We start from the raw sequence: 24,605 nt of genomic DNA, 5'->3' as shown, positions 1-24,605 counted from the left end.
GGGCTTTGTGCGCCAACCCAAATCTCTCGCTTTCTCTCTCCCTCTCTGGATCTACCAGGATGTCAAAACTTAAAATGATGCCATTGGGTGCTCATTTTAAAAACCAGGAGCTCAAATAGGAACATATTATTTGATACTTCCTCATTATATATGCATATGCATATACAATCAATTTCAATAGATTTTTTAAAAAACACGCATTTTGATTGCTTCTTTTCCATCTTTCAGATTGGTCAAATTCTCTAAACTGACTTCAGATTAAGATAATGGATGTTTACCAGCCTTCTCATGGTCCTGATTTAACTGCTCTCCTATTTCTAGTGTTACTAACTATCTGCAACTGCTGGGAACTGGTGCAGTGTTGACCACAGGCTGGTCTTTATATATAGTTTCAGACAGAATTTTTATTTTATTTTTTGTAGCGGGATACTGACTTCCTTAGACATTTATGACTTCTTTTATTTCCAAGCGGGACTATCAGTGGCTTGTGCTTAAAGAAAAATAAAACGAAGAACAACAAATTCATGTATGTACCCCCCCCCAAAAAAAAGCTGGATCCTGTAAGCTTATGTATGCAAAGGTGCTTAATTGGCTTATTTTGCATAATTTATTTGTCTTCTGTCATGGTGAGAAAGGAGTGTGGTATTATGCAGAGCAGTGAAGCCTGACCCTGTGACCACAGGACTTTCTACTTCCCATCTGGTTTCTGTTCTGCTTTCCCCATTCACATTAACCCTGTGCATTATGACCTTTGTGCATTTATCCCTCTGAACCTGTGATACTGGACAGGTCACTTCACTGACCTAACTTCTTTTCTTTTCTTTTTTTCTCTCCCTATGGCAGTACTGTAGTCCTTAAATAGCGATTATGCAATGAATGGAACGACATTGCAATACTGTGTTGTCCAATGAGATTTGACTGCAGCGGGGATGGGGAAACCCTCTCCCCATCCAACCCTGCCCCTTGTGCAGTAAACGGGCTTCGGGGGGGGGGAGTCTCCCATTGGCTTCAATGGGTGGACGGTGTATGTGAGAGTGGGACGAAGAGACAGTGAATGAATCGGTGCACGCATGAATGAACAGGTGTGTGTCATGTATGGGAATGAATGAAAATAGGGACATCCTGCTATACCCTCCAGTATTTCTCTGATGAAAATAGGGACGTCCTAAGGAAAAGCGGGACATTCCGGGATCAAATCAGAAACAGGGACGTCCTATGTAAATCCGGGACTGTCCCTGGAAAATAGGGGTGCTTGGAGGGTGTGTGGGTGTTATGTGTGGATGTGTTTGAATAGGTATGTTTGGATATGAGGAAGGGAGAGTTTTGTGCAGTCCCACTGGTCTGCTTCCTCGATATATATATATATTGATCATCCACACATTGGTACGTGAATGATAAAAACCTATATTTGCAGGTTAACTGCTACCAGGTTGTTTTTGCTTTACTTTTAAGTTGGCATTCTTAATATGCCAAACAGCATACATAGTGTCAACATTCTGTGCTTAGGTGGTGCAGCTGCAGAATGTACATATTATCCTGCCATACACTGACCTTCTTCTGCATTGCTGGCTGGCTGTTGTCGTTTATCTTTTCCATAGTGCCTGCAACGTACACCAGGTACTTGCAAATCCTCTTTTTACTGCTGCCACTTTTGCTGTTGGCTTTTGTGGCTGCAATCCTGCACCCTTCATGAGTGGATTGCAGGGAGCTCAGCAACTCCCAGGGAGAGCAAGCACAACACTCATCTCCAAGCTGCTGCAGCTCTGGTCATTACACAGCATTTGGTAATCAACGCTGTTCTTGAGCCGGGAGTGGGGGACGATCACAGACTTTGTGGTTGTGTGAGTAAGGCTGAGTCTCCCTAAGGTCATAAACATGAAAGAGAGTGAAAATATATAGAAGGTAGTGCTTTTCAGAATGATGATAAAGGAACCGAGCAACTCATAACAGCAAATGTTCGCTGGCTATTGGCAATGTGTTAGGAACTTTGGAGACCAGGACTAGAAAAAAAAAGTGCTGTGCCATTGAGAGACAGCCAAAATTGAGTTGTTGTTTTCCCCCCCTATTTTATCGCACATTTATAACTATCTACTTGTCATTTCATTTCTTATTGTACAAATTACAGAGAGAATAATTGGAAATGTTGTTTTTATAGTAGCATCCTGGGTTTTTCCGTATCTTTACATATTTTCTTTATGTAATTTTTGTGTGAATTTTTATACTTTATGTATCTTCTATGCGTATTCTTTTTTGTATATCTTGTTCTCATATTTTAAAGCATTAAAATAATAAAGAATAATATTAAAAGAGAGAGAGAGAGAGAGAGAGAGAGAGAGAGAGAGAGAGAGAGAGAGAGAGAGAGAGACAAAATTGAGTTGGGGCAAAAAAGGTCTCACTAGATGGCCTGAGCTGATTGACAGTGTTGAGCAGATTACCTGGAAAAGGTGGTGGTTTTAAAGCAGAGGCTAGATAGCCCCTTTTATGACAAGGGGTTTGTCTAGCTGAACTTTCAGGTTGTTTCCAACTTTATGTTTCTAGATCAGGGGTAGGCAACCTAAGGCCCATGACCCACAAGTGGCCCATGGGGGTCGTTTAACCGGCCCATGAGCCACCCCCGAACTGAGCCACCCACTCAATGAGTCCCTGCATGCTGCGCTAAACCGGTGCAGCATGGCACGGGGACTCGCTTCCGCGGTGCTGGAAATCGCATGTGTGCAGACGCAGATGCCGAAAATTGTGGGTGCCCATGCATTCTGGCCCACGGAGGGATCTCCGCTGGAGTGAATTGGCCCAGGTGAGGTAAACCTTGCCAACCAGGACCGGCCCTATGGGCAGGCTGGGTGGTGCAGGGTGCCAGGCCGCCAGGGGGCGCTGCGAAATGGGGCGGGGGGCGCGCCGGAGCGATCCGTCGCACCACGGCGCCAGGGTGCCAGATATACTTAAGACGGCCCTGTTGCCAACCCCTGTGCTAGATCTTGATTCACCCCTAGCAATTGCTCATCCTTCCTTTGGGAGAGGCCAGAATTTTAGAGAAGCCTTCACTGTTGTTGAGAAGTAAGGAAAACTTTTTACCAGATTGGTTTGACTAGTGAATATGACCTTCCAAGGTGCTGTCGTCCCAATGCCCTAAACAAGTGACTGTTGGCAGCGAGGCTATAAACAGCATCTTAGAAGTGGGATTGCTGTGAGCTTGTCTTGTAGTGGAAACTTTGCAAAACAGAGGTAGCTGTGCAGCAGAAGCTTGCCACCGGTCCATTTGCATGGCAAGTTAATTCAAGCATCAATTTACAAGTGATACTTGTCATTTAGTTCACTTGTGGTTGAGTCACATGGACAAGCTAACTGTGAGAATTATTCTTAGTGAAAAATGCAAATGTTCAGTAACTTTGACTCAGCATCTGTGTTCCACCAAGAGGCACTGTATCAAAGGAGGGGGTTGAAAAAGTTTCAACGCATGACTGGCTTCTTGCGCATGTATCAGGCATCTGTGGTTTAGTTCATCAGCCCAAAGAATGACAAATTTGCTTATGGACAGTCTAGGTATTACAGAGCATATATCACCTCACCCCTTGCCCAGGTTCTCATAAGGCAGCTTTTCAGCTCCCTGTAGGCAGTAGCTGTGACATTAGGCATGAGATATTGAGCCACTGGAAAGCTTTTGTCTATGCCAGGCATCCCCAAACTGCGGCCCTCCAGATGTTTTGGCCTACAACTCCCATGATCCCTAGCTAACAGGACCAGTGGTTGGGGAAGATGGGAATTGCAGTCCAAAACATCTGGAGGGCCGAAGTTTGGGGATGCCTGGTCTATGCCGTGAATATGGGATAAGCTAGAGACTATATATAAATCACACTGTGCATCATGCAAGATTCCACTTCAGGATATCTGCAACACATCATTCATTTACTGATTTCCAGTAACAATAAGTGCAAAAATGATCTAGGCCAGAAAAGCCCCCCTTTTTTATTACACTGATCTTTCTCCAGAAACAATAGTAGAGTCATCCAGTTCAATATTCCAGCCTGTTTTCTATTTTAGCTGCTCTGAACTGAGTTGGAATTCTCTTTAAACTATGAGTGACACCCATTACTAGAGTAAACCCATCCAATTTCATGAATTCAAGTTGCTTACAGCAATTGATTTCAGCTAGCTTACTCTTAAGTTTGAATAATACTGGATAGTACTCAGTATCCCTAGCCACCTATTCTGTATCACTAATACAAAAGTATGTTCAAAGGTGAAGGAAAAATTATTTGTCCTAGGTCAGTGGTTCTCGAACTTTGTTTCTTTGATGATCACTATTTTGATCAGAGTTGTGGACTCTCCTTCCTTGGAGGTTTTTAAGCAGAGGTTGGATGGCTATCTGTCATGGATGCTTTAGCTGAGATTCCTGCATTGCAGGGGGTTGGACTAGGTGTCCCTTGGTGTCCCTTTCAACTCTACGATTCTATGGCTTGCTTTTTCTTGGTGGACCACCACCCTTTCTTATCTCATCACTATCAAATGGAGTGGAGATTCACATGGCCCTTCTTGACTTCTCACCCCTCTGCTGCAACCAAATTCTAACTGGTTCCATTCCTTCTATTCTTTGGTGTTTCCGTTGTTGGCACTTGACTTGCTATGAATTGGCAGATTACTTGGATGGCTTTGAAAGAGGATTAGAGGAATTTATGGCGAACAAGGCTACCAGCAGTGATAGAAATGTCCTACCTCCAGTGATGGAGACAGCTTCTGAATACACATGTGTCTAGGTAGAGCTGAGAAATACTTCCGGGTGAAATTATGGAGAGCTTGATGGACCCGTGGTCTGACTTGACATAAGTCATCTTTCTATGCTCATATTATAAGACCCTACAAATATTGGATCCATTGTTGATTTAGAATAATAAGTGGGGCAAGGGAAGCTTTCTTCCCCTAAGAACTCTTCCTCTTTAAGCAAAACAGATCAAAGCAAGCACCTATCATTTTCACAGGGTGCTGAAACTGCAGAGTCTACTTGGGGGGCATTATGACATTTGTTTAATATTTAATGTAAATAATTCTTTAAGCTTTCCATAGGCAACAAAACAAGCAGTGCGCACAGTCTTCCTACTAAGCAGTAAGAAGACTGAACTAGTTCAAAAATAAGAAATGGTGGCACCCAACAGCTGTACAAGTACCCATGCAGAAAGAGTCAGCGGTTTTAGGCGAGACTCAGCTCATGCCATCAATTTCACAGACTCTGCTGTTTGCATTACCTGGAATAGTTGCTGCAAATTTTAGGAAAGAGGTCATCGATTGATTTAATTTCACCCTGTACATTTTAAAAAATCCTCTCCAATGAAAGTGGGCATTTTTCCTGGCACCAGGAACATTTTTTTATTAGTATTACTAAAATTACTGAATATTCTTAAAGCGCCAGTAATGCATCATTTATCTTATTTAAAGTTCTCTCTCAAGCACCTCTGGGCTCATGTGCTCACCCCCTCCCACTTTTGCCCTAGCTGTGTGGAGGAACATGAGAGGTTAGTTTCCACCTTGGATTAGTTTGTTGTGTCAGCTGAACCTGGCAATCTGTCGTTAATCTGAACTATGGTTTGTTGGAAACAAGTCAACTTCAAAGCATGGGTTATGGAGCTGGCAGCCCATAGTTGACATGAACCACAGTTTAAGGTTCAGATGTAATGCTAAACTATGGTAAATTTAAATTAAAAGTGAAGCTTCCTATCTGTTCTTTGCAGCTGCACCGGAAGAAGAGGGGAAGGGGGTGGGGTTGTAAGCCCAAAACTCATTGTGGCTTCTTCTTATCACACTTCAGTGTGATTTATTGTGACGCCTGAATGCAGCCAAATTATTTTTCCACAATTTAACCTTTGATTACATTCCATTGGTTTATGCATAGCATATAATTCATGTTGTGTTTTATGCAATTCTGGATCATACCTGCCAAGTTGCTGTCAGAGAAATAAGGGACCGGGCCGGAAGTAGCAGACCGGAAGTAGCGCTGCCGCCATTTTGGAACTGGGCGGAGCATGCTCAGAAGTGACTTTTGATGCTGCTTTGCCCAGTTCCAAAATGGCCGTCGCGCCAGAAGTCGCACTGCAGCCATTTTGGAACTGGGCAGAGCAGCATCAAAAGTCGCTTCTGAGCATGCTCCACCCAGTTCCAAAATGGTCGCCGCTCCAGAATAAACCGGGGGAAAACAAAAAAAAAATCCGTTTTTTTCAGCTAGGAACAGCTGGAAAAATGGGGATTTCCCGGGGACTACGGGAGACTTGGCAGCTATGTTCTGGATTCTGAACACAGTTGTGAACATATTCCTTTACATGGTACCCACAGCCTAGTACATCCTTTGTGTCCCATGGTAAAAGCCAGACATACTCTTAATGTATGGAAGGGTAGATAGTGATGCTCAGTCTCCCCCCTTTGAAAGTCTGAGGCTAGAGTAATTTTGCCAGGATTCAGATCCAACTTTAGCTACTATGGCACCAGTTGATGAGAAAATTTACACACGCATGGTCATCATCATTGGTTGTAGTATCAGATGCTGCAATGAATGTGGCATTGCAGGTTAATCACCACTTTTAATATTGCCCAGTGCCATTTAAACACAATACTGTCCAGTGGCCAGACTTCATATAATGGACGGAAAGTGGAGTCCATCATTGTTTTGTGGGATGCACCTCTTTTGCTGAATCTATACTGTTCTGTTCCGGCTGGAATGGTTTCACTTGCTTTACTTATCTTTTTTTAAAAAATAACTATAATTGTTTTCTTTTATAAATGTGTATTATACTGTTATGACTGGCCATAGGACAGGCATCCCCAAACTGCGGCCCTCCAGATGTTTTGGCCTACAGCTCCCATGATCCCTAGCTAACAGGACCAGTGGTCGGCGAAGATGGGAATTGTAGTCCAAAACATCTGGAGGGCTGAAGTTTGGGGATGCCTGCCATAGGACCTTATAGGGAAGAGTGGAAGATATTGCTAGAGTGGATGGATAATACTGAGCTCAGTGGACCAATAGTCTGACTTAAGGAGAATGGAAGATATTGCTAGAGTGGATGGATAATACTGAGCTCAGTGGACCAATAGTCTGACTTAAGGAGAACAGTTGTAGCTCAGTGGATCTTCTTTTGCATGCAGAAGCTCTCAGGGCCATTCCCCAACATCTCCAGATAGGAATACCCATTGTCTGAAATCCCAGAGAACTGCTGGCAGTCATTGTAGACCTTTGGTTTTCAGCCGGTGGGTTGGTACTCATCATGACCTGATCTAAGATGAGTCATAGTAGCGAGACTGCCACCATACAAAAGCAAGTTATAAAAACACAAAGAGGTGGGTCCAAAAACACACGTTTGGATTAAAGGTGGGGTCTGAAAAGGCTGAAGACTTTTGGTGTAGACAAAAGTGAGCTAGGTAGAGTGATAATTTGAGTCAGTATAGGTTTGCTTTCTGGAGACTAATACATAAGGAACAAGCCATGGCATGTTCTTTCAGGAAGAAGAGCATGTCACACAGATTGCAGGGTGATTAATTTCCCTCACTTTCTCAAAAAAAAAAAAAAGACCCAAAGACAGAACAGTAAGTGAATGATAGCTGTCATTGAAGGGACAGGCTGCTCCTTCACCAGTTGCGCTCATAGGTTTGGGTCCAAAGGCTGCAGTACATGTAACTGCAGACTGCAGGCTATAAGAGAGCAGCAGTGAAAGAACTCGTAAATCTTTGCAGGGACTTTGCTCGTAAGTGATTTGTAGGTTGCAGCCCTAATATGTTTTCCTTTAGAAATAAAAATAAAAGAGACAAGAGAGAAGAGACGGCGCAGAAATACTACTCTGAGCTCATGAGCAGTCAATCTTCATTCTTCCTCTTTCCCCGCCTCCCTGAAATGTGGTTTTGGATTAGAGCAGCAGAACACTTTTTTGGGGGGGGGGAGCAGTGCTAGCACTGTGTTTGGTTATTTAGTTATTTATTTGCATGGCATGCTCTGAAAGTTGTCACACTAGTAGCCTTACAGAGCTGTCAGAAATCTATAAATAAACATTGACAGTTCAGTGCAATTATCCCCCCCCCCCCGCTTCTTACAGTCTTCCTTATCTATCTTTCCTTTTTCTTTTAAACAGCATATCCTATTCGGTGCACGTCTCTGAGGATTATCCAGGTAAAGTGCTACTTTCCGTGCTGCTGCTGTTTTTTTGGTTTTTTAAAAAAGATTGCGCTGAAGGCATTTGAAACACCATTATTTTGCCCCTGCATCACCTTTGTGCTAATCACATTTCATTAGCCACTTCATTTGCACTGTTATTTCTGTTTTTCTGCCTTCGTTTGTAGGCAGGGTGAGAATGAAGGAATCCAATTTGTGGAAGGCTGTGAGAGAGAGGATGTGTTTAAGTGTGTGTGTGTGTGTGTGTGTGTGTGTGTGTGTGAGAGAGAGAGAGAGAGAGAGAGAGAGAGAGAGAGAGAGAGAGAGAGAATGTTCTCTGCCTACAGCCATCAATGATGGGGTAATCTACTGCCAATGTAACTAAAGGGCCCACTCTCTGATCTCATTCAGAAGCTAAAGAGAGTTTCTAATCTTCATGTCTCACTTGATAACACACGGACAATGTTTCATAAAGGCTTGAGGGGCTCAGATCTTTGGCACAAATCTTTGCCTCTCTCACCACGCTGTGATTCGTATGCCACTGGCGAAATGGTTTGCTAAGTGAAACAATCAAAGGCCACTGTGTGGTGCTAGAGTGGAAGGGAATTTTCCTAGTGGGAGGGGGCAGTGGGTGCGTGGGACAGGAGTGCATGATCGCTGAGGAGATAGTCTCCAAGGCACAAGCGCTACTATCCACAGAGGTGACTCTCCACTCAGCAGCGGGGCTGTCTGTAGTACCCTGCACCTCCTCCTTAATGGTTAGGGCAGGAATTCCTTCCACGTTGCCATGACAGAAGCTGCCAGAGGTTTCACCTACAAAGTCACTTGAACGGCCACTGTTGATGAGTGGATTCTTCTATCATCTCATCCTCCCTCCTCCAAGATTTGCATTGTTCTTCCTTCTGGTCTTGCATTCCTTTCTTTGGAGCTGCAGGTTTTGCAGTTGGAGGTCATGGGTGCTGACAGCAATGTCTGCACCCAGTATCTCAGGCTAAGCAAGGCAGCCGGCCCAGTGCAGCTTTGTTTCAGTTCAGTTGGCAGGCTGGCCTAGGCTGGCCTGGGGTGTGAGCAGAATCAAGGGCATGTGTGCTCTGCTTGCCTTGCTTCCACCTGCAGTCACTTTACAGGGTTTCCCAAACTTGCTGTTTTTTGGACTACAACTCCCATCATCCCTAGCTAGCAGAACCAGTTGTCAGGGATGATGGGAATTGTAGTCCAAAAACCTCTGGCGACTGAAGATTGGGAAACCCTGCTTTAGATGATTGATTTAGAAGAGGATTGGAATAATTCATGAAGGCTATGGCTGCTGGTTGTGATTGCTTTATATATTCCAGGATCAGGGGTGGCATACATACCAGCTGCCAACAATGGGAGAGTGCCATTGCACTCATGCCCTCATTTCCTGCATCACAGGGGGTTGGACTAGATGACCCTCCCAACTCTACAATTCTGTGATTCTACGCCCTGCTTGTGGAAGCCCCATAGACACCCAGCTGTTCACTGTGGGAACCAGGAGCTGCTCTTGATAGGCCTCTGACATCATCTGGCTTCTCTTAGCATTCCTGATTGTTGATATGCTCTATGCAAACAATACAACTAATTATAGGAATAAAACGATTGCAATCCACAACTCCGACCACAATAAGGCAGCAATCCTAAGCCCACTGACATGGGAGTAAGCCCAACTGAATTCAGTAGGATTGACTTCTAAGTAGACTTGGTTGGGATTGTGTTGTAAGCCTCCTAAACGTTCTTGTAAGAAGGTGTTTATATATACAGTGGTACCTCGACATACGAATGACTCAACTTCCGAAGGTTTCGACTTACGAAGTCGGCAAACCCGGAGGTCTTTTCACCGCGTGCGCATTCTGCGCCTGCGCAAAGCACAAAATTGCACTTCACGCATGCACACAATGGACGCTTTGACAATCAAAAGCTTCGACTTACGAAGAGCGCTGCGGAACGGATCGCCTTCGTAAGTCGAGGCACCACTGTATAGAGGGGGGGGGAAGGGAGGGAGAGGGGAGAAGTGTTAAGGCTATATACCGTATTTTCCCGTGTATAAGACGATATTTTCCCCCATTTTTTTAAGTTTCAAATTTGGGGTTGTCTTATACATGGAATGTTGCAATTAAATATATAAATGAATACATGCTGCCATCTATATTCTTTTCCCCCAGCCTCCCCTCACTATTGGCCTCACCACAAACTCTGGTCTGGTACTCCTCCCCCCCCAGATGCCCCCACTCTGGACATTGTCCCTTCCACCCGGTTGCCTCAGCCACCCCCTGGCTACCCAGACGCCCCATTCCCCAAGCACACTCACTCAGGCAGCTCTGGCAGTTGTAGCTCCTCAATCAGCATTCGCATCTGCTGGCGATCATGGAGTAAATATGGTACATACCGTAAATATTGAGACAAAAGTCACTTTGGACTCGCAGCTGTCCATGGAGGCGCATTCTGGATTAGTTGTAGTTTCCGGGTCACCTTCAAAGGTAGCCCTACATAGAGCTCATTGCAGTAGTCCAAGCGAGAGATAACCAGAGCATGCACCACTCTGGCGAGACAGTCCGCAGGCAGATAGGGTCTCAGCCTGCGTACCAGATGAAGCTGGTAAGCAGCTGCCCTGGACACAGAATTGTCCTGCACCTCCATGGACAGCTGTGAGTCCAAAGTGACTCCCAGGCTGCGCACCTGGTCCTTCAGGGGAGTCCTCCACACCCACCCGCCTCCTGTTCTCCCAAAACAGTACTTCTGTCTTGTCAGGATTCAACCTCAATCAATAAAATATCAAAGTTGTTCCGTTTGGGGTTTAAAATGTTTATTTCTTAATTTGGGGCTCAAAAAAAGAGGGGGTAGTCTTATACATGGGGTCATCTTATACATGGAAAAATACGGTGTGTGTGCAACCTTAACTTTAGTATGTTTTTCAGAGTGCATGGGGGAAATCTTTACAGCACACATGCAAGCTAACAATACACATAGTGGAAACTAAAAGTCCCATTACTGAGAATCAATACAATATAGCACACTGACTCTTTTAGGAGCCCTTTAGGAGTCATTATAGTTTAAAGAGTAGGTTCCAATGAATAACTGCTTGACCCTATTGCCAGCAGATAGAGAGCACCCATCCTTCACTTACTGAACCCAGGAAGGGTGGAACTTTCTCCCCTGAACAGTGCGTTCATGTGCCTTTGCAAAGGCTGTGTGCCAACACCAAGGTGTGCCCTGGTAGGGACAAGATGAAGTAAATCAAAATTAATGGGTATCTTTGTTTCAGGTTTTATTATATCCTGAATCCTTAAACCAAATAAATCAAAGAGAAATGGGTTCAGGTGGTGGTGGGGGAACCATTTTCTAGTTTGAGTTTCTAGATGAGACTGAAAATCAATGAACAGCTAGAAAAAAAAGAGTAGTTTAAGGCTTCAACTAAGTGGGTTATGGATTGCAGCCTAAATCTATACAACTGATTATTGAGTATGCTTTTATTATGTATTTCTCAGAGGCAAGGAAAGGCTGTTTCCCACAGTTTGGCTTTCTGACTTTGGCATGTCAAAGCTAGTGCTGGGCTGCAGTTTTTTTCCTACAGGGTTTCTAGGGCTCAGGATTTGAATTGCAGGTATCTACTGCTGGGCTGGGGGGCAGGAACCAGAGAGCTTAACGATGAGCCTGTTTTTATCCTAAAATGATGGACGCACGGCATGGAGTGCTTGGGGAGTGTATGTGATCTTTGCACATTAAATCCTTATACACATTAAATTCATTTGTTGTTTTTCTTTTTCCTTTTACAGACAATACCTACGTGTCCAGTTCAGATAATGATGAAGATGTATTAGTTACAACAGAGCCAATTCCAATAATTTTCCACCGAATTTCTACAGGTAATGCTGAGATGACCCAAGTCTGTATCTTGTGATGCACTGAAGAAGTGGGAATGCTTGGCTTTGGCAGTGGAAAGCTCCTTAAACCATGGAAGATCTGTTCAACCACCCCCAAGGCTTATCAAAAGGCAAAAGAGAGAGAGAAAAGCATTGTCTTATACCAATGATAATTCAGTTGTTAGTCGGGGCAATCCATTCCTGACTCCCTACCAGCTGACTGATGCAACTTCTATTAAGGATGGCTGGTGATACCTAGAACTTGGCCAGGTGTAATTTAACAGAGGTTAAAGATATGTATTCATATAAGAAGAAGAGCCAGTCAGCAGTGCCACCCTGCCCACTGCATTGTTGCTGCCGCTTACCAGGACAGTACAGTGGCTGGGTGGCAAGGAAGTCGAGACTGTGTGGGTGCACCAGTAGAAATTCTACTGTTGTGCCAACGCATGTCTGACCTTGTGCCCAGGCGCGTAGCAAGGGAGGGGCGTAGGGGACGGGCCGCCCCTAGCTCCAGTCTGGCGGCGGCAGCACGGGGGCAACGCACAGGGGCAGCGCCCCTGGTCCCTGGCCCACCCCTCGCCGCCACCGCCCAAGTGCTGCCGCCGGCCGAGCACTCTGGTCAAGCAGAGCAGCAGTGCCAACCCGGACAGACTGCCCATGTGCGAACATGCACAGTCCATCCTAGCTTGTCCTGGCGTGTGCGTCGTGATGTCACAACGCATGCGTCAGGACACATGCACACTGGGGAGCGACGCCCCAACCCCAGGGAGCACCGCCCCAGGCAGCCAAGCGGCACTGTTCGCCACTGCTTGTGCCTTCCTTGCCCTACTTTCGGGAGGGTGGCTGCGTAGCACCATCCCACTGCATTGACTGCTCTTGCATAGTAAGAAACATGAAGGTTGCAGCCAGGACAAAGATATCAGTAAGTAAAGGGATAAGTGTGATTTCAGAATTTTGGCTATTACAATGCCAAAATGTGCTAGGCTAGCTCTGATTGGCCACAGTAAACATAGACCATTTTCTTTACACCTAACTCGTTAGTTTTGTATTTTCCATCAAGACTTAATGGCCATTTTTACGTCCGTGGTTAAGAGTAGAAATTATATTTGGAATACATTCACATTAGCTTTTACAGGAATTGCAATTAAAATCAACAACTCAGATGTGATTAGAACATTTATTCTACAATAGTTTTAAAATAGCACGGTAACACTAGCTGGCAGGAAAATAAAATGTGAGATTTACAAGAGTATGAAATATTAACTTAGGGCTGATACCTCACCATGGGAATGGCACTGGAAACATCCTTCCTGGGGTTTGTTAATCACACCCTCTTTGTAGCATTTTGAGTGCCTTGTCACACAGATCACCACCACCACATTAAGAGGCTCCCCGCCCCCGTCAGATGATTCTGGCAGCCGCAGGCTGGAATGTGAAGATTCTCAGTGGAAGGCGGCAGTACGCAGGGAAGGTGCTCTCTAAACACAGATGGGCACTGAAAATTCAGTGTCTGGAATCTGATTTTTAGCAAAATCCTTGAGGATTGTGCCAATTCTTGTACTAGCCTTGCCATATGCGCCAGAACCCTATGTCTGTGTATGCAACTACTGCCGCAAGAATGACATTCGCCCAAAAAATGGAAAGAAGAAGAAGTCCCGACAAAAGAAGAATGGCTACAGAAATTCATGGACTATGCAGAAAGGGCAAAACTTACCGGAAGAATTAAGAAATCAAGACAACCAACTTTTTATTAAGGAAAGGAAATTGTTTATTGAATATTTACAAACAAATTGTAAACAAATTAAGACATTAGCAGGGTTACTGGAAAAACTTGCAGATTCTAAAACATATATGAATTAGATGAGGAAAAGAATAAATACAGTGGTACCGTGTTTCTCACATTTTAAGACGTGCCTATAAAATAAGCCATGGCACGATTTTCATGCTTTGAAAAAATATAAGACATACCCCGAAAATAAGCCGTAGTGCTACCGTAAGTGCAGTTCTAGAGGGCCTTGCCAAAACACCCAGCAGCGCGCACCGTGTGGAGCCCCGAGCCAGCGGGACCCAGCTGAAGCGCCAACAAAGCCTCAATCGTCCTGTGCTGGGAAACGTTGTGGCTGTGGGGTGGTGGAGGTTACTCTGGCTACCCGGTGCTGCTCCTTTCACCCTCCACTGTTCGTGGCGTGCAGCAGCAGCAAACTGGAAGGGCCAAGCAGCGCCTCGTGGTCTGCAGAAACGCTCACACAGTGCAGGATTGCTTTCCAATTATCTCGGGACAGTCGCTCCACGTGGAGAACTTGCCTTTCTCTTGCTCCACGTGGAGAACTTGCCTTTCTCTTTCGCCGTGTAGCGCCAGCGATTATTCCCCTCCTCCCTTTCTGCCCGCTCTCTCTCCCCTCCTCCCTTCCTTTCCCCTTGGCACGGAAAGCAAAGTCCTAGCTGCTGGGGCTCACGCTGAAGTTTCCCTTTTCTCTTTCGGTTATTACTAATCTAATTCGAAAAGATAATAGGCAGGCGGCGAGAAAACGGATCGGCGCGAGGCATGCGTGCGCTCGCGATTGTGTGCAGTCGAAGTTGTGAGTCTGGGTCACAAAAGTGATTTCGGCGGCCCTCGGTGACGCACCCGGGGTGCCCCGCTTCTGCCAAGCCCGGGCATTGCCGCCGCCGTGCGCGCCGCACCGCCCAACCAGATCGCTTCCTTCCTGCAGAGCGCCAGTGCTGGGCGGGGGGAACTCGTGGGGTTTCTTCCCAGCTTTGCCTTGGCAAAGCGCAAAGTTTTGGGTTGGGAAGAGTTCAAACCATGCCTTACAAAAAACACACACACACACACAGAGCGCCGGATCATTTTTTAAAAAATGATGGTAATAATACATCCTGTACAGGAAGGAGTTGTATTAGTGTGTGAAGCATGAATGGGACTGCAAGGCGGGGAGTTACGATCTCTTGCACTCTGGGCGGGTAGAACAGGCGATGATGGATCCCCTGTTGGCGAAGGAGGGCGAAAGAGAAAGAAGAAGAAAAAGCCCAGAGCGCGCTGCTGGGTCCCGCTGGCTCGGGGCTCCATGCGGCGCGCGCTGCTGGGCGCTTTGTCGGCGCTTGAGCAGCAGCAGCAACTTACCGGTTAGTAAAAAATAATAATAAGACACCCCCCGAAAATAAGCCATAGGCTTATTTTCTTGAGTAAAATAAATATAAGACATGTCTTAAAATGTGAGAAACACGGTACCTCTACTTACGAATAACTCTACTTATGAATGTTTCTACTTACGAACGGAGCTCCATCCGCCATCTTGGATGCAGTTTAGATAGGATTTTTTCTACTTACGAATTTTTAGATAGGGTTCCTTCGACTTACAATTTTTTTCTCCCAATGCATTCCTTTGGGATTCGACTTACAATTTTTTTCGACTTACGAATGTGCGTTCGGAACGCATTAAATTCGTAAGTAGAGGTACCACTGTAGAGTTAATTGGGATATACAGAAGAAGAAGAAGAAAAGAGGGTAAATTCATGGAACCGCTGAAAAAGGGAGAGGGAAGTCGACGTTTGATATGTGAGAATTGTTTAATTTTTGTTGTTGTTGAAATGTAAATATAAAAAAGAACGAAAGAAAAGAAAACAGAACCCCATGTCTGTTTCCCTGGCCCACTGCTTTCTGCACATCAAAGTGAAAAAGGGTCAATAACTCAGTGGTAGAGCACATGATACATACACAGAGAGTCCCATGTTCATTACCTTCATCTCCAGTTGGTGGAGGTGGGAAAGACCTCTGATAGACACTCTGGAGATCTGCTAAGCCAGAGTGGATAATACAGTCATAGATAGATAGACATACAGGGGCAGATTCTTATGGTTTAGTTCTGTCTTGCAGGTATTTATATCAAAGTCCATGGTCACCGACCAGAAAGTTCCCCTTAGCATTCTTACCTGCTAACTTTGTCCTCTTCCCCCCCTTTTCTTTTCTTTTCCCAGAATTGCGAAAAACCAGTGATGTCAACTGTTGTTTATCCATAAAATCAAGGTTGCAAAGGGAAAATGGAGAGGTACAGTATTGCTTTGTTAGTGCAATGCTTGCAAACAGATCACAGAGTAAATTAAGAAAAGCCAGAGAAACCACTTTTGCCAAATTAGGATGGTCAGAGAAGCTCCAGCTTTTGTCCAAAGGTCTATTCACTCTTTAGTGGAATGTGCACATGGAACTGTCCCTGCCAGAGAAATGAATAGGATGATATCATGTCCATGGAACCTGTGTGTACAGGTTATCTGATGTGAATAAAATCTGAAGACTGGCTGGTAGTCCAGTCGTAAATAAACATTGATCAATCAAGCAATAAATAAAAGTGGTGTGATCTTCCATCAGTAGTGACGTTGCAGACACCTGTTATGATCTGGTCTAGAATACAAATTTGCCGACCTAGTAATGCTCAGAAACAATAATTGCCAAATATTATGTCTCTCTCAAGTTCTTTCCCGCTCCAAATGGGAAAACAAGATTTTGAACGTGTTCAGAGAGCTGGTTCCCCCCCCCCTTTTCTTTTTACTTGTATTGATTTTAATGCTGGGAACCAACTGATTTGCACACATCACATTGAGTGGGTGGCAGGGAGAAGAGGGATTTTAAGGCTGTGGAAAGAGGTCTAAATAAGAAAGCACTGCTGGGCCTATGGGAAGAAAGAACAAAAAGGTTGTCTCACGAAGCTTTGGGAACCTTCATCTTCCAAATATCTAATTGCGTAAAGAGACTCTGTCTGCTGTTTCCCTCGCTTGGTCAGTGGTCTTACTCAATATAAAGCAGTTTCTTATGTTCCTAGAAGTGTCTCAAGTTGTTGCATGGCAGAGACTACATTGAATCCAAACAGCCTGGAAAAGGATTTTTGAAACCTAGTTTAACTGAGGAGGTACAATCTATTAGGTGCCTCTCTTTCATAAAATTCAGTGCTGTTGTGAAACTCTCATTTCAGTGGGAACTGGGCAAGAGTTGTGCCTACGAACATTCACAGCATGCTATTCCATTTTATGATTTGATCATCTGTGATGATGATGCATTTGAGAAGGCTCCTTCGTTACAGCGAACTGTAGATGTTGCAGCATGTTTCCCCTTTCGTTAAGGTTACTTATAGGGAGAAAATAAAATAAATCAGCATATTTCCCCCCCAGAAAATTGGGTGATCCTTAAAAAAAAAGTCTTCTTGTTTAATACTTCTTGACAGTACAGTTTTCCTGTCTATGTACATGAAGCACATAAAGCAAGAATTTGAAGGTAACTGTAAAAAGATTAGAATCACAAGCTGTGGAAATTGCTGGCAAATGGAATGTGATTTTGAGCAGATCTCTCTTGCTTTTATTCTCTGATAGTTACACAGCTGATTTCCATTCAGTTACAGACCTGTGTACAAGACATGAATGAAGAAAGTACAATAGCCTAGATCAAAAATGGTTTTGATCAAAGGGGGAAATGTGGGTAATGGGATTCTAATATATACAGTAATGTAGTCATTATGTAAGCTGCAGGGATATGACATTGCTAGTTACCTGCTATGTGTCCTCTGTGTAGCTCAGTGTTTATAGAACCTTGTTTAAATAGCTGTCCTCCTGGTTCTGCAACCTTCCTCCAAATAGAGAAATGAACGAAGCATGCTATTATGTGAAGGGTTCCTCCAGGACAGTCTATTGCATGAAGAGTTGGGAAAGTATTTTCAGTTTCTCCGTGTCTGAATGGTACATTTAGACAACAGTTTTGCAGGAATGGAATAATGCTAAAATGCTTAGGGGCCAGCACCAAGTATTTAGATGACCAAGACTTATTTATTTTGTGGACCTGGCTGCATTATGTTACAAGTCACTGTTAGTACATAGTAATGACATAAGGCTAATTCACTGGATAAAAAAAAACAAAAAATTAAAATACTACGCACAGTTTTGCATGGAAAGAGAGAAGAGAAGAGAAGAGAGAGAGAGAAAAACTAGTATGAACGAGTACACTGAATGCGATTTGGACATGCCTTAGATTGGTCAAACAATTCTTCATTAAACAGGAGCTGACACAGTTACTACAGATGGAAAAGGACGTTTATTTTCATGTAGATTCTCTGATATTTAGAATATAACGGACACTGCAGTCACTGCACTGAAGTTAATGAGCATTGCTTGGGTAGGTTTTCTAATAGCTGGTATATTCCAATTTACACACAGGAAGCCAGCACCCATTTCCATATACTTTCTAGGCTGTTGTGATCATATAGAGGTCTTGTGCATTCAACCTGGACCATGCACCATTTACAGCCTTGCTTGTGTACACAGTCACACTTTTGAACTGTATAAAGTGGGATATCTCTTTACTGCTTCAGAGAATCCCCAAGAATGTATTCACAGCTAATAGTAACTTAGTGCCTAGATCAGTGTGCCACCCTGTGTGATGACATCGTCAGATAGTTTGGTGTTTCCTCTGGCCAACCTCCTGCTGACCTCCCTGAAGCCGACCATTTTACATGGGATACTTTGAGGCCTAAGGCAAACGCGGCAAGGACCCAGCTTTGGTAGAGACTTGGTTTTTTTTAGTAACAACACTTCACTTTTGCGTAGCTCTTTCAAGTGTTTAGAGCACGTCACATTCATAGCTGTGATTCTTCAACCACCCTGTAAATTGGCAATATTATTACAGTGGTGCCTCCCAAGACGAATTTAATTCGTTCCGCGAGTCAATTCGTTTTGCGAAAAATTCGTCTTGTGAATCGCGGTTTCCCATGGGAATGCACTGAAATTTCTCTTTTTGCCAATAGGAACGCATTAATTAAATTTCAATGCATTCCTATGGGAAACCGCGATTCGCAGGACGAATTTTTCGCAAAATGAATTCATCTTGCGAGTCACCATCAGATCGCAAGATGCATTCGTCTTGCAAAAAATTCGTCTTGCAGGGCATTCGTCTTGCGAGGTACCACTGTATTCCTCTCTCACACACATACAGTCCATATTATAGATCAAGAGTGTGCAACCTTTTTTTTTCAGCCCAAGGTCCACGTTAATTCCTAGGCAACCTTCCAGGGACCATATAGTGAGCAGAGTCAGATGCAAAAGTGGGTGGAACAATAAATGCAGTGTTAGCTTCCTCTTCCCCCAACTTCCATCCCGTAGCATTATTAAAGGATGTATTCTATCCAGGCTAAGAAACCGCTCAATAAGGATGTGAAGCAAGGTTAGAGGGAGTCCTGAGGGCCATAGAGGAAGTCTTAGAGGGCTGTGATAGAGCTTCCTAGTGATTTCATGGCAGAGCTGTCATTCAAACCAGGGACTTCTTGGCTCATTGTTCAGAATTAGCTAGTGCTGCACAAGCTTCCAATAGTTGAAGAAGAGGAAGGTAAAAAAGAGAGAGCTGTATTTCAAGTTTACTCAGTTCATCTGCTTTTCTTTTAAGCAGGAATCAAGGCACAGTAGTGCGGTTGAAGAAGATTCAGAAGGAGATAATGACTCAGAAGAGTTTTACTATGGTGGGCAGGTAAGAGAGAATAATTATTCATCTTGTTAAAAATTAAAAGCAGAAGTTATCTGAAGAGTGTGCAGGTGGGAAATCACCTCTGCAGCTCTTTTTTCATCTTCCCTTTGGAAAATACATTTAATTTGGTAAACATTTATTATTTAAAAGAAAAACCCACACCTCTAACTTGCTTTGAAATAATTGAGCCATCACTTCTTAAGAGAGATTTTAGTGGCATGGCACCAATAATAACACAGTACTGGATTTCATTGATTTGAAGCCTGTTTGCAGCACAGCAAATCATGTGATGATTGTATATCAGTGATGAATCCTGTGTAGCTTGCCTATGAAGCTGCAGGACAGGTTCCTTAGCTACATTTGTGAACAAGCCCAGTCCCCACTGAGCTCGTGTACCCATTGCCTTTTCCTGTATGGCCCTGAGGGGGGGGGGACTGGAAGCTTTGACTTTTAGGTTAACCACAGTTTAGCGTGTCATCCAAACACTCAACTGTGGTTAATTTTAACTATGTTTAGTGAAGAAAGCCAAAATATGGTTTGAAGATGGCTTGTTTCCACTAAGCATAGTTGTGTTTAACCACAGTTTGCATGGGTTTGTACAGCATGGCAAGCTGCAGTTAATCTTATATGAGCATAGAAGCTTCTGATCTGCTTGGCAGTATTATTATTGCAGCCGTGCCAGAGGAGGAGGTGGGAGCAGGCAAGCCTGGCAGTTCTTATGATTTTTTAAAAACGACATATGCAAACGCACACATGTAATGGATTGACAGCAGATAGATAATGGAGGGCTTAGCAAAGTCTATTTGCAGAAAATGCATTCATGCTTTTGGACTGCTTCTGCAGCTTATTTTTAAAGACATATGCATGCTTACACATGTAGTGGATTGAGCACACATGCCTAGGAAGGGTTTCACAAAGTCTGTCTTCTGGAAAAGACCAAGTAATTGAGCAAAACTGTACAAAATATGTTCAATTAATGCCAATCTTAAAATGTGGTCTGAAGAGCTGAGTTTCATATATTTATCCTTCACCCATTTACCCACCTGCAACCCTAGACTCACTTATCTATGAGTAAGCCCCACTGAATTCACTGTGACATACTTCTGAGTAAATATGCATAGGCTTACACTGGAGTTTGGAAATAAAACCCCACTAATTCCAGTGGAATATAGCATTCAAGTAAATGTGTTTAGGAACTGCAGCCTTAACGAAATGGCACCAAAAAACCCACAAGGTGTTAGATGGTTCCCACTGAGCTAAAAATGTACCCCAGTATTTTTCAATATTAAAAAGTCAGTTACATAACTTTTTTCCCCCAATCCAGAATCGCAGTGTCCATTTTTGGAGCTTTTAAATCTGATTCACCTTGAGATTTGCTGATTATTATTATTTTTCCTTTTTAAACCAGGGCTTCATCCCCCCCCCCCCGCCTTGTTTCTTGCTCTCTCAGTGGAATTGAAAATACTTAGCACAGCCTCTTTCCAAAAGAGGAATGAAAGTGCTGTCCCCATTGTGATGTCTTTTGTGAGAACAATGAAAGTTTTGATTAGGGCACTTTCTTCAACTCATCTTTTTGGTGCTCAGAAGTTGCTTCTCATGCTTTAGGTCCTTTGTAAGACACATTTGAAACAAAATGTCAGTGAATCTGTACAATCGTTAATGAAATATTGTTGGAGAGACTGTCCTCTATGAAATCCTCTAAACGCCGGCTGGGAACTTTTCAGGCCTTTTTGTGTAACCTTCCTCCTCTGTATTCTGCCTTTGATCCTATGCCATTTTATTCCACTTACATAAGAAGGTAAAACTTGCATTGCTGGATCAGAACAAAGTTCCGTCTGATTCAGCGTACTTCCTTCAACAATGACCTACCAGATGCTTGTAGAACAGGGGGAAAGAACCTCGGACCCCAGAAAGCATGTTAGGAGACCTCTATTCACTTCACAGAGCTACAATTTCCAGAGTTCCCTGTGAAGAGGGATTGACTGTGAAACCACTCTGGGAATTGCAGCCGTTGGAGGGGAATAGGGATCAACTCTCAGCATTTTAAACCAAACTGCAGTTCCCAGGATACTTTTCAGGAAACCACGACTGCTCAAATTGTCATGACATGGCTTTAAATGCCTAGTGCAGATCATAGAATCATAAAGTTGGAAGAGACCCACCCAAGAGCCATCTAGTCCAACCCCCTGCGATGCAGGAATCTCAACTAAAGCATCTGTGACAGATGGCCTTCCTTCTGTCCCATTTAAACAATTAAAACTGTACAGTGATGTCTCGCGAGACGAAATTAATTCGTTCCGCGAGTCGTTTCGTATTGCGAAAATTTCGTCTTGCGAAGCGCGGTTTCCCATGGGATTTAAACCAAACCAAAACAAAAATATATATGCAAAAAAATTCGTCTTGCGAAGCACGGCCATAGAAAAATTCATCTTGTGAGTCACCCAAAAAATCACAAAACGCTTTCGTCTTGCGAGTTTTTTGTTGCATGAGGCATTCGTCTTGCGAGGCATCACTGTATATCCAGTTACAACAGCAGTTTGTAATGGAAGGTTTAAGAGGATAGTCTCATTGGTAGGCAAGGCAACCCTGTTGCCTCTCTTAAACAGGACATAGCTGTAACAGGAAACTCCTGGCTGGCTCCATCCATATACAACTAAGTCCAGTGATGCTTAGTGACGTAGCAAAATTTTGGGCAATAGCTATGCAGTTTTTTTTGTTTTGTTTTTTAGAAAGTGAATTTGTGTTATGAATCATTTTCTCTCTGTGTATGTGTATAATATCCTGGAGGAATTCAACCAAGAGAAGTAGCAATAAAGTGTATGCTGTTGTGGACAAACTAGCAATTACATTTGTCCTAAAGGAAAACAAAATTAGTACAAGAGGAATAGTTTGTTGGCACTCGGCACTCAAGACACCTAAATTGTATATTAGAAGGCAAATAGAGCATGAGGCAAGATGAGGGATTAGTACAAACAAGCGTTCAGGAGGGGAAACAGGCAGACAGGTTTTGAAATGGAATTTTAAAAGGCAGAGCCAGAAAGATGAAGCATAGTTCTCGGGCTCAGGAAAAAGAAAGCAAGGTGGTAGATCAAGAAAGGAAGGAAGGAAGGAAGGAAGGAAGGAAGGAAGGAAGGAAGGAAGGAAGGAAGGAAGGAGGGAGGATGTCAAGCAATGGAAGCCTAAGATAAACATAATTAGGAAAAAGGATGCTATGAAATTGCAAAGGTCCTCAGTTTTTACTTCAGAACGAGCTGGTGGGATTCCTGAATCTGTCATCTCCTTCTTGTAAGGGGGAATTCTGGGAGCATTTACTTGCCCAAATCTTCCCAGGAAGGGGGGGGAGGGTAGCAGAGATCTGAGAGAAGCAACTGCTCACTGGCAGAATCGGCTCCCTTGGTCTCAACCCTTAATGCAGAAAGTAGGCAGAGCATATATTAAACTCCAGATTCATGCTTCTGGGTGTAGACCACTGTGAGGCATGGATCAGACCATGTTGTAGCCAGAAGGGAACTTCCAATATTCCTTGTTACCATCATAAAGAAGCTATTGATGTAGATGCTGAGGGCACTGAAACTATGGGTTTGTTGGAGGATAGTATCCCTGTTGCTATGTGATTCTTAAGACTGTATTTTTCTCACCCACAAAGAAAAAGGTCCTTCTGCACTATTTTCTCTAAACATTCTGTTATTTTTTGTGTGGTGGCTCCCTCCTGCCCAGTGCCCCACAACAAAGCTAGGTCTTGTGGAGGGTCCAAGATGGCGGCCAATCTGCCCTTAGAAAACTACTGGAGAAAGTCACTGAAATGGCCTTCCAAATTTCTCTATGCACAAACTGGGTGAAGTATTTCAACAGGCCTTTTACACACAGCTCCAGTTTTTAGTAGTCTGAACCAAACAGATGTGACACAAAGAGCTGTGAGCGATGGAGAGATTATAAGACAGTGGCGGCGAAGAAGAAAACTCTGCTTTGATCTTTGATAAAAGGGTTTCTTTACTCCTGCCAGTCACCTGTGCAGAATTCTTCAGGAGAGAAAAAAATGCTTTCCTTCTCTAGAACAACAGTCAAAAATCTATATTATGTCTCGGTTTAACAGCTCATCTCTTCTAAACACAATCCATTCAGACACAGGAAAGTGATACCTTTTATCTTCACAGGTATTTTACTTTTCACTATGAAAGTTTTTGTTTGCTCTTCTCTCTAAATTGTAAACAGAGATGTGCTTGTCCAAGCAAAAGCATGTATGGTTAGTTTTTTGGCTGTGCTGCTCCTAGAATCTGTTCATTGACAGACAAAACAACAATCCTATATTTAAATTTGACACTCGCCAGCTATTTGTATGTGTTTCTCCTTAGAATGAGTGACACTATATGTATTTTACTTATAACATGTGCTACTATTGAATGGGATTCTGTTTCTACTCACTAGAAGTGTTATGTCAGAAATAGTTTTGTTTTATTTAAGACATTTATCTATCACTTAATTATTCACATTTCTAAAGAATGTAGAGAAAAATAACCCACAGAACATGAGATAATAAAAAAATTATCACTACCTTTGGGGCTACCTTTGAAGGTGACCCGGAAACTACAACTAATCCAGAATGTGGCAGCTACGGTAGACTGGTGACTGGGAGCAGCCACCTAGACCACATAACACCGGTCTTGAAAGAGGTACATTGGCTCCCGGTACGTTTCCGAGCACAATTCAAAGTGTTGGTGCTGACCTTTAAAGCCCTAAATGGCCTCGGGCCAGTATACCTGAAGGAGCATCTCCACCCTCATCGTTCTGCCCAGACACTGAGGTCCAGTGCCGAGGGCCTTCTGGCGGTTCCCTCGCTGCGAGAAGCCAAGTTACAGGGAAACAGGCAGAGGGCCTTCTCGGTAGTGACACTGCCCTGTGGAACACCCTCCCACCAGATGTCAAAGAGAACAACAACTACCGGACTTTTGGAAGACATCTGAAGGCAGCCCTGTTTAGAGAAGCTTTTAATGCTTAATAGATTATTGTATTTTAATATTCTGTTGGAAGCTGCCCAGAGTGTCTGGGGAAGCCCAGCCAGATGGGCGGGGTATAAATAATAAATTATAATTATTATAATTATAATTATCAC

General features: G+C 43.6%; 1 protein-coding gene across 9 annotated transcripts in view; it reads left to right on the top strand.

Annotated features, from left to right (window-relative positions):
• PARP8 (poly(ADP-ribose) polymerase family member 8) overlaps positions 1 to 24,605 on the top strand; it is a 156,683-nt gene that overhangs the window by 67,562 nt on the left and 64,516 nt on the right. For 5 of the 9 annotated variants that reach the window (XM_088653241.1, XM_060280307.2, XM_088653243.1 and 2 more), the window contains 4 exons: positions 8,103 to 8,140; positions 11,914 to 12,003; positions 15,976 to 16,046; positions 19,418 to 19,498. In XM_088653241.1, coding sequence (XP_088509367.1) covers positions 8,103 to 8,140; positions 11,914 to 12,003; positions 15,976 to 16,046; positions 19,418 to 19,498 — 280 coding nt within the window. The remainder of the gene's footprint in view (positions 1 to 8,102; positions 8,141 to 11,913; positions 12,004 to 15,975; positions 16,047 to 19,417; positions 19,499 to 24,605) is intronic. The other 4 variants (XM_088653244.1, XM_060280306.2, XM_088653242.1 and 1 more) reach the window with 1 other exon arrangement.

This window comes from Zootoca vivipara, chromosome 10, assembly GCF_965207765.1.
Source record: "Zootoca vivipara chromosome 10, rZooViv2.hap1.1, whole genome shotgun sequence".
Taxonomy (NCBI): domain Eukaryota; kingdom Metazoa; phylum Chordata; class Lepidosauria; order Squamata; family Lacertidae; genus Zootoca; species Zootoca vivipara.
This window is presented reverse-complemented; position numbering and strand designations above follow the sequence as displayed.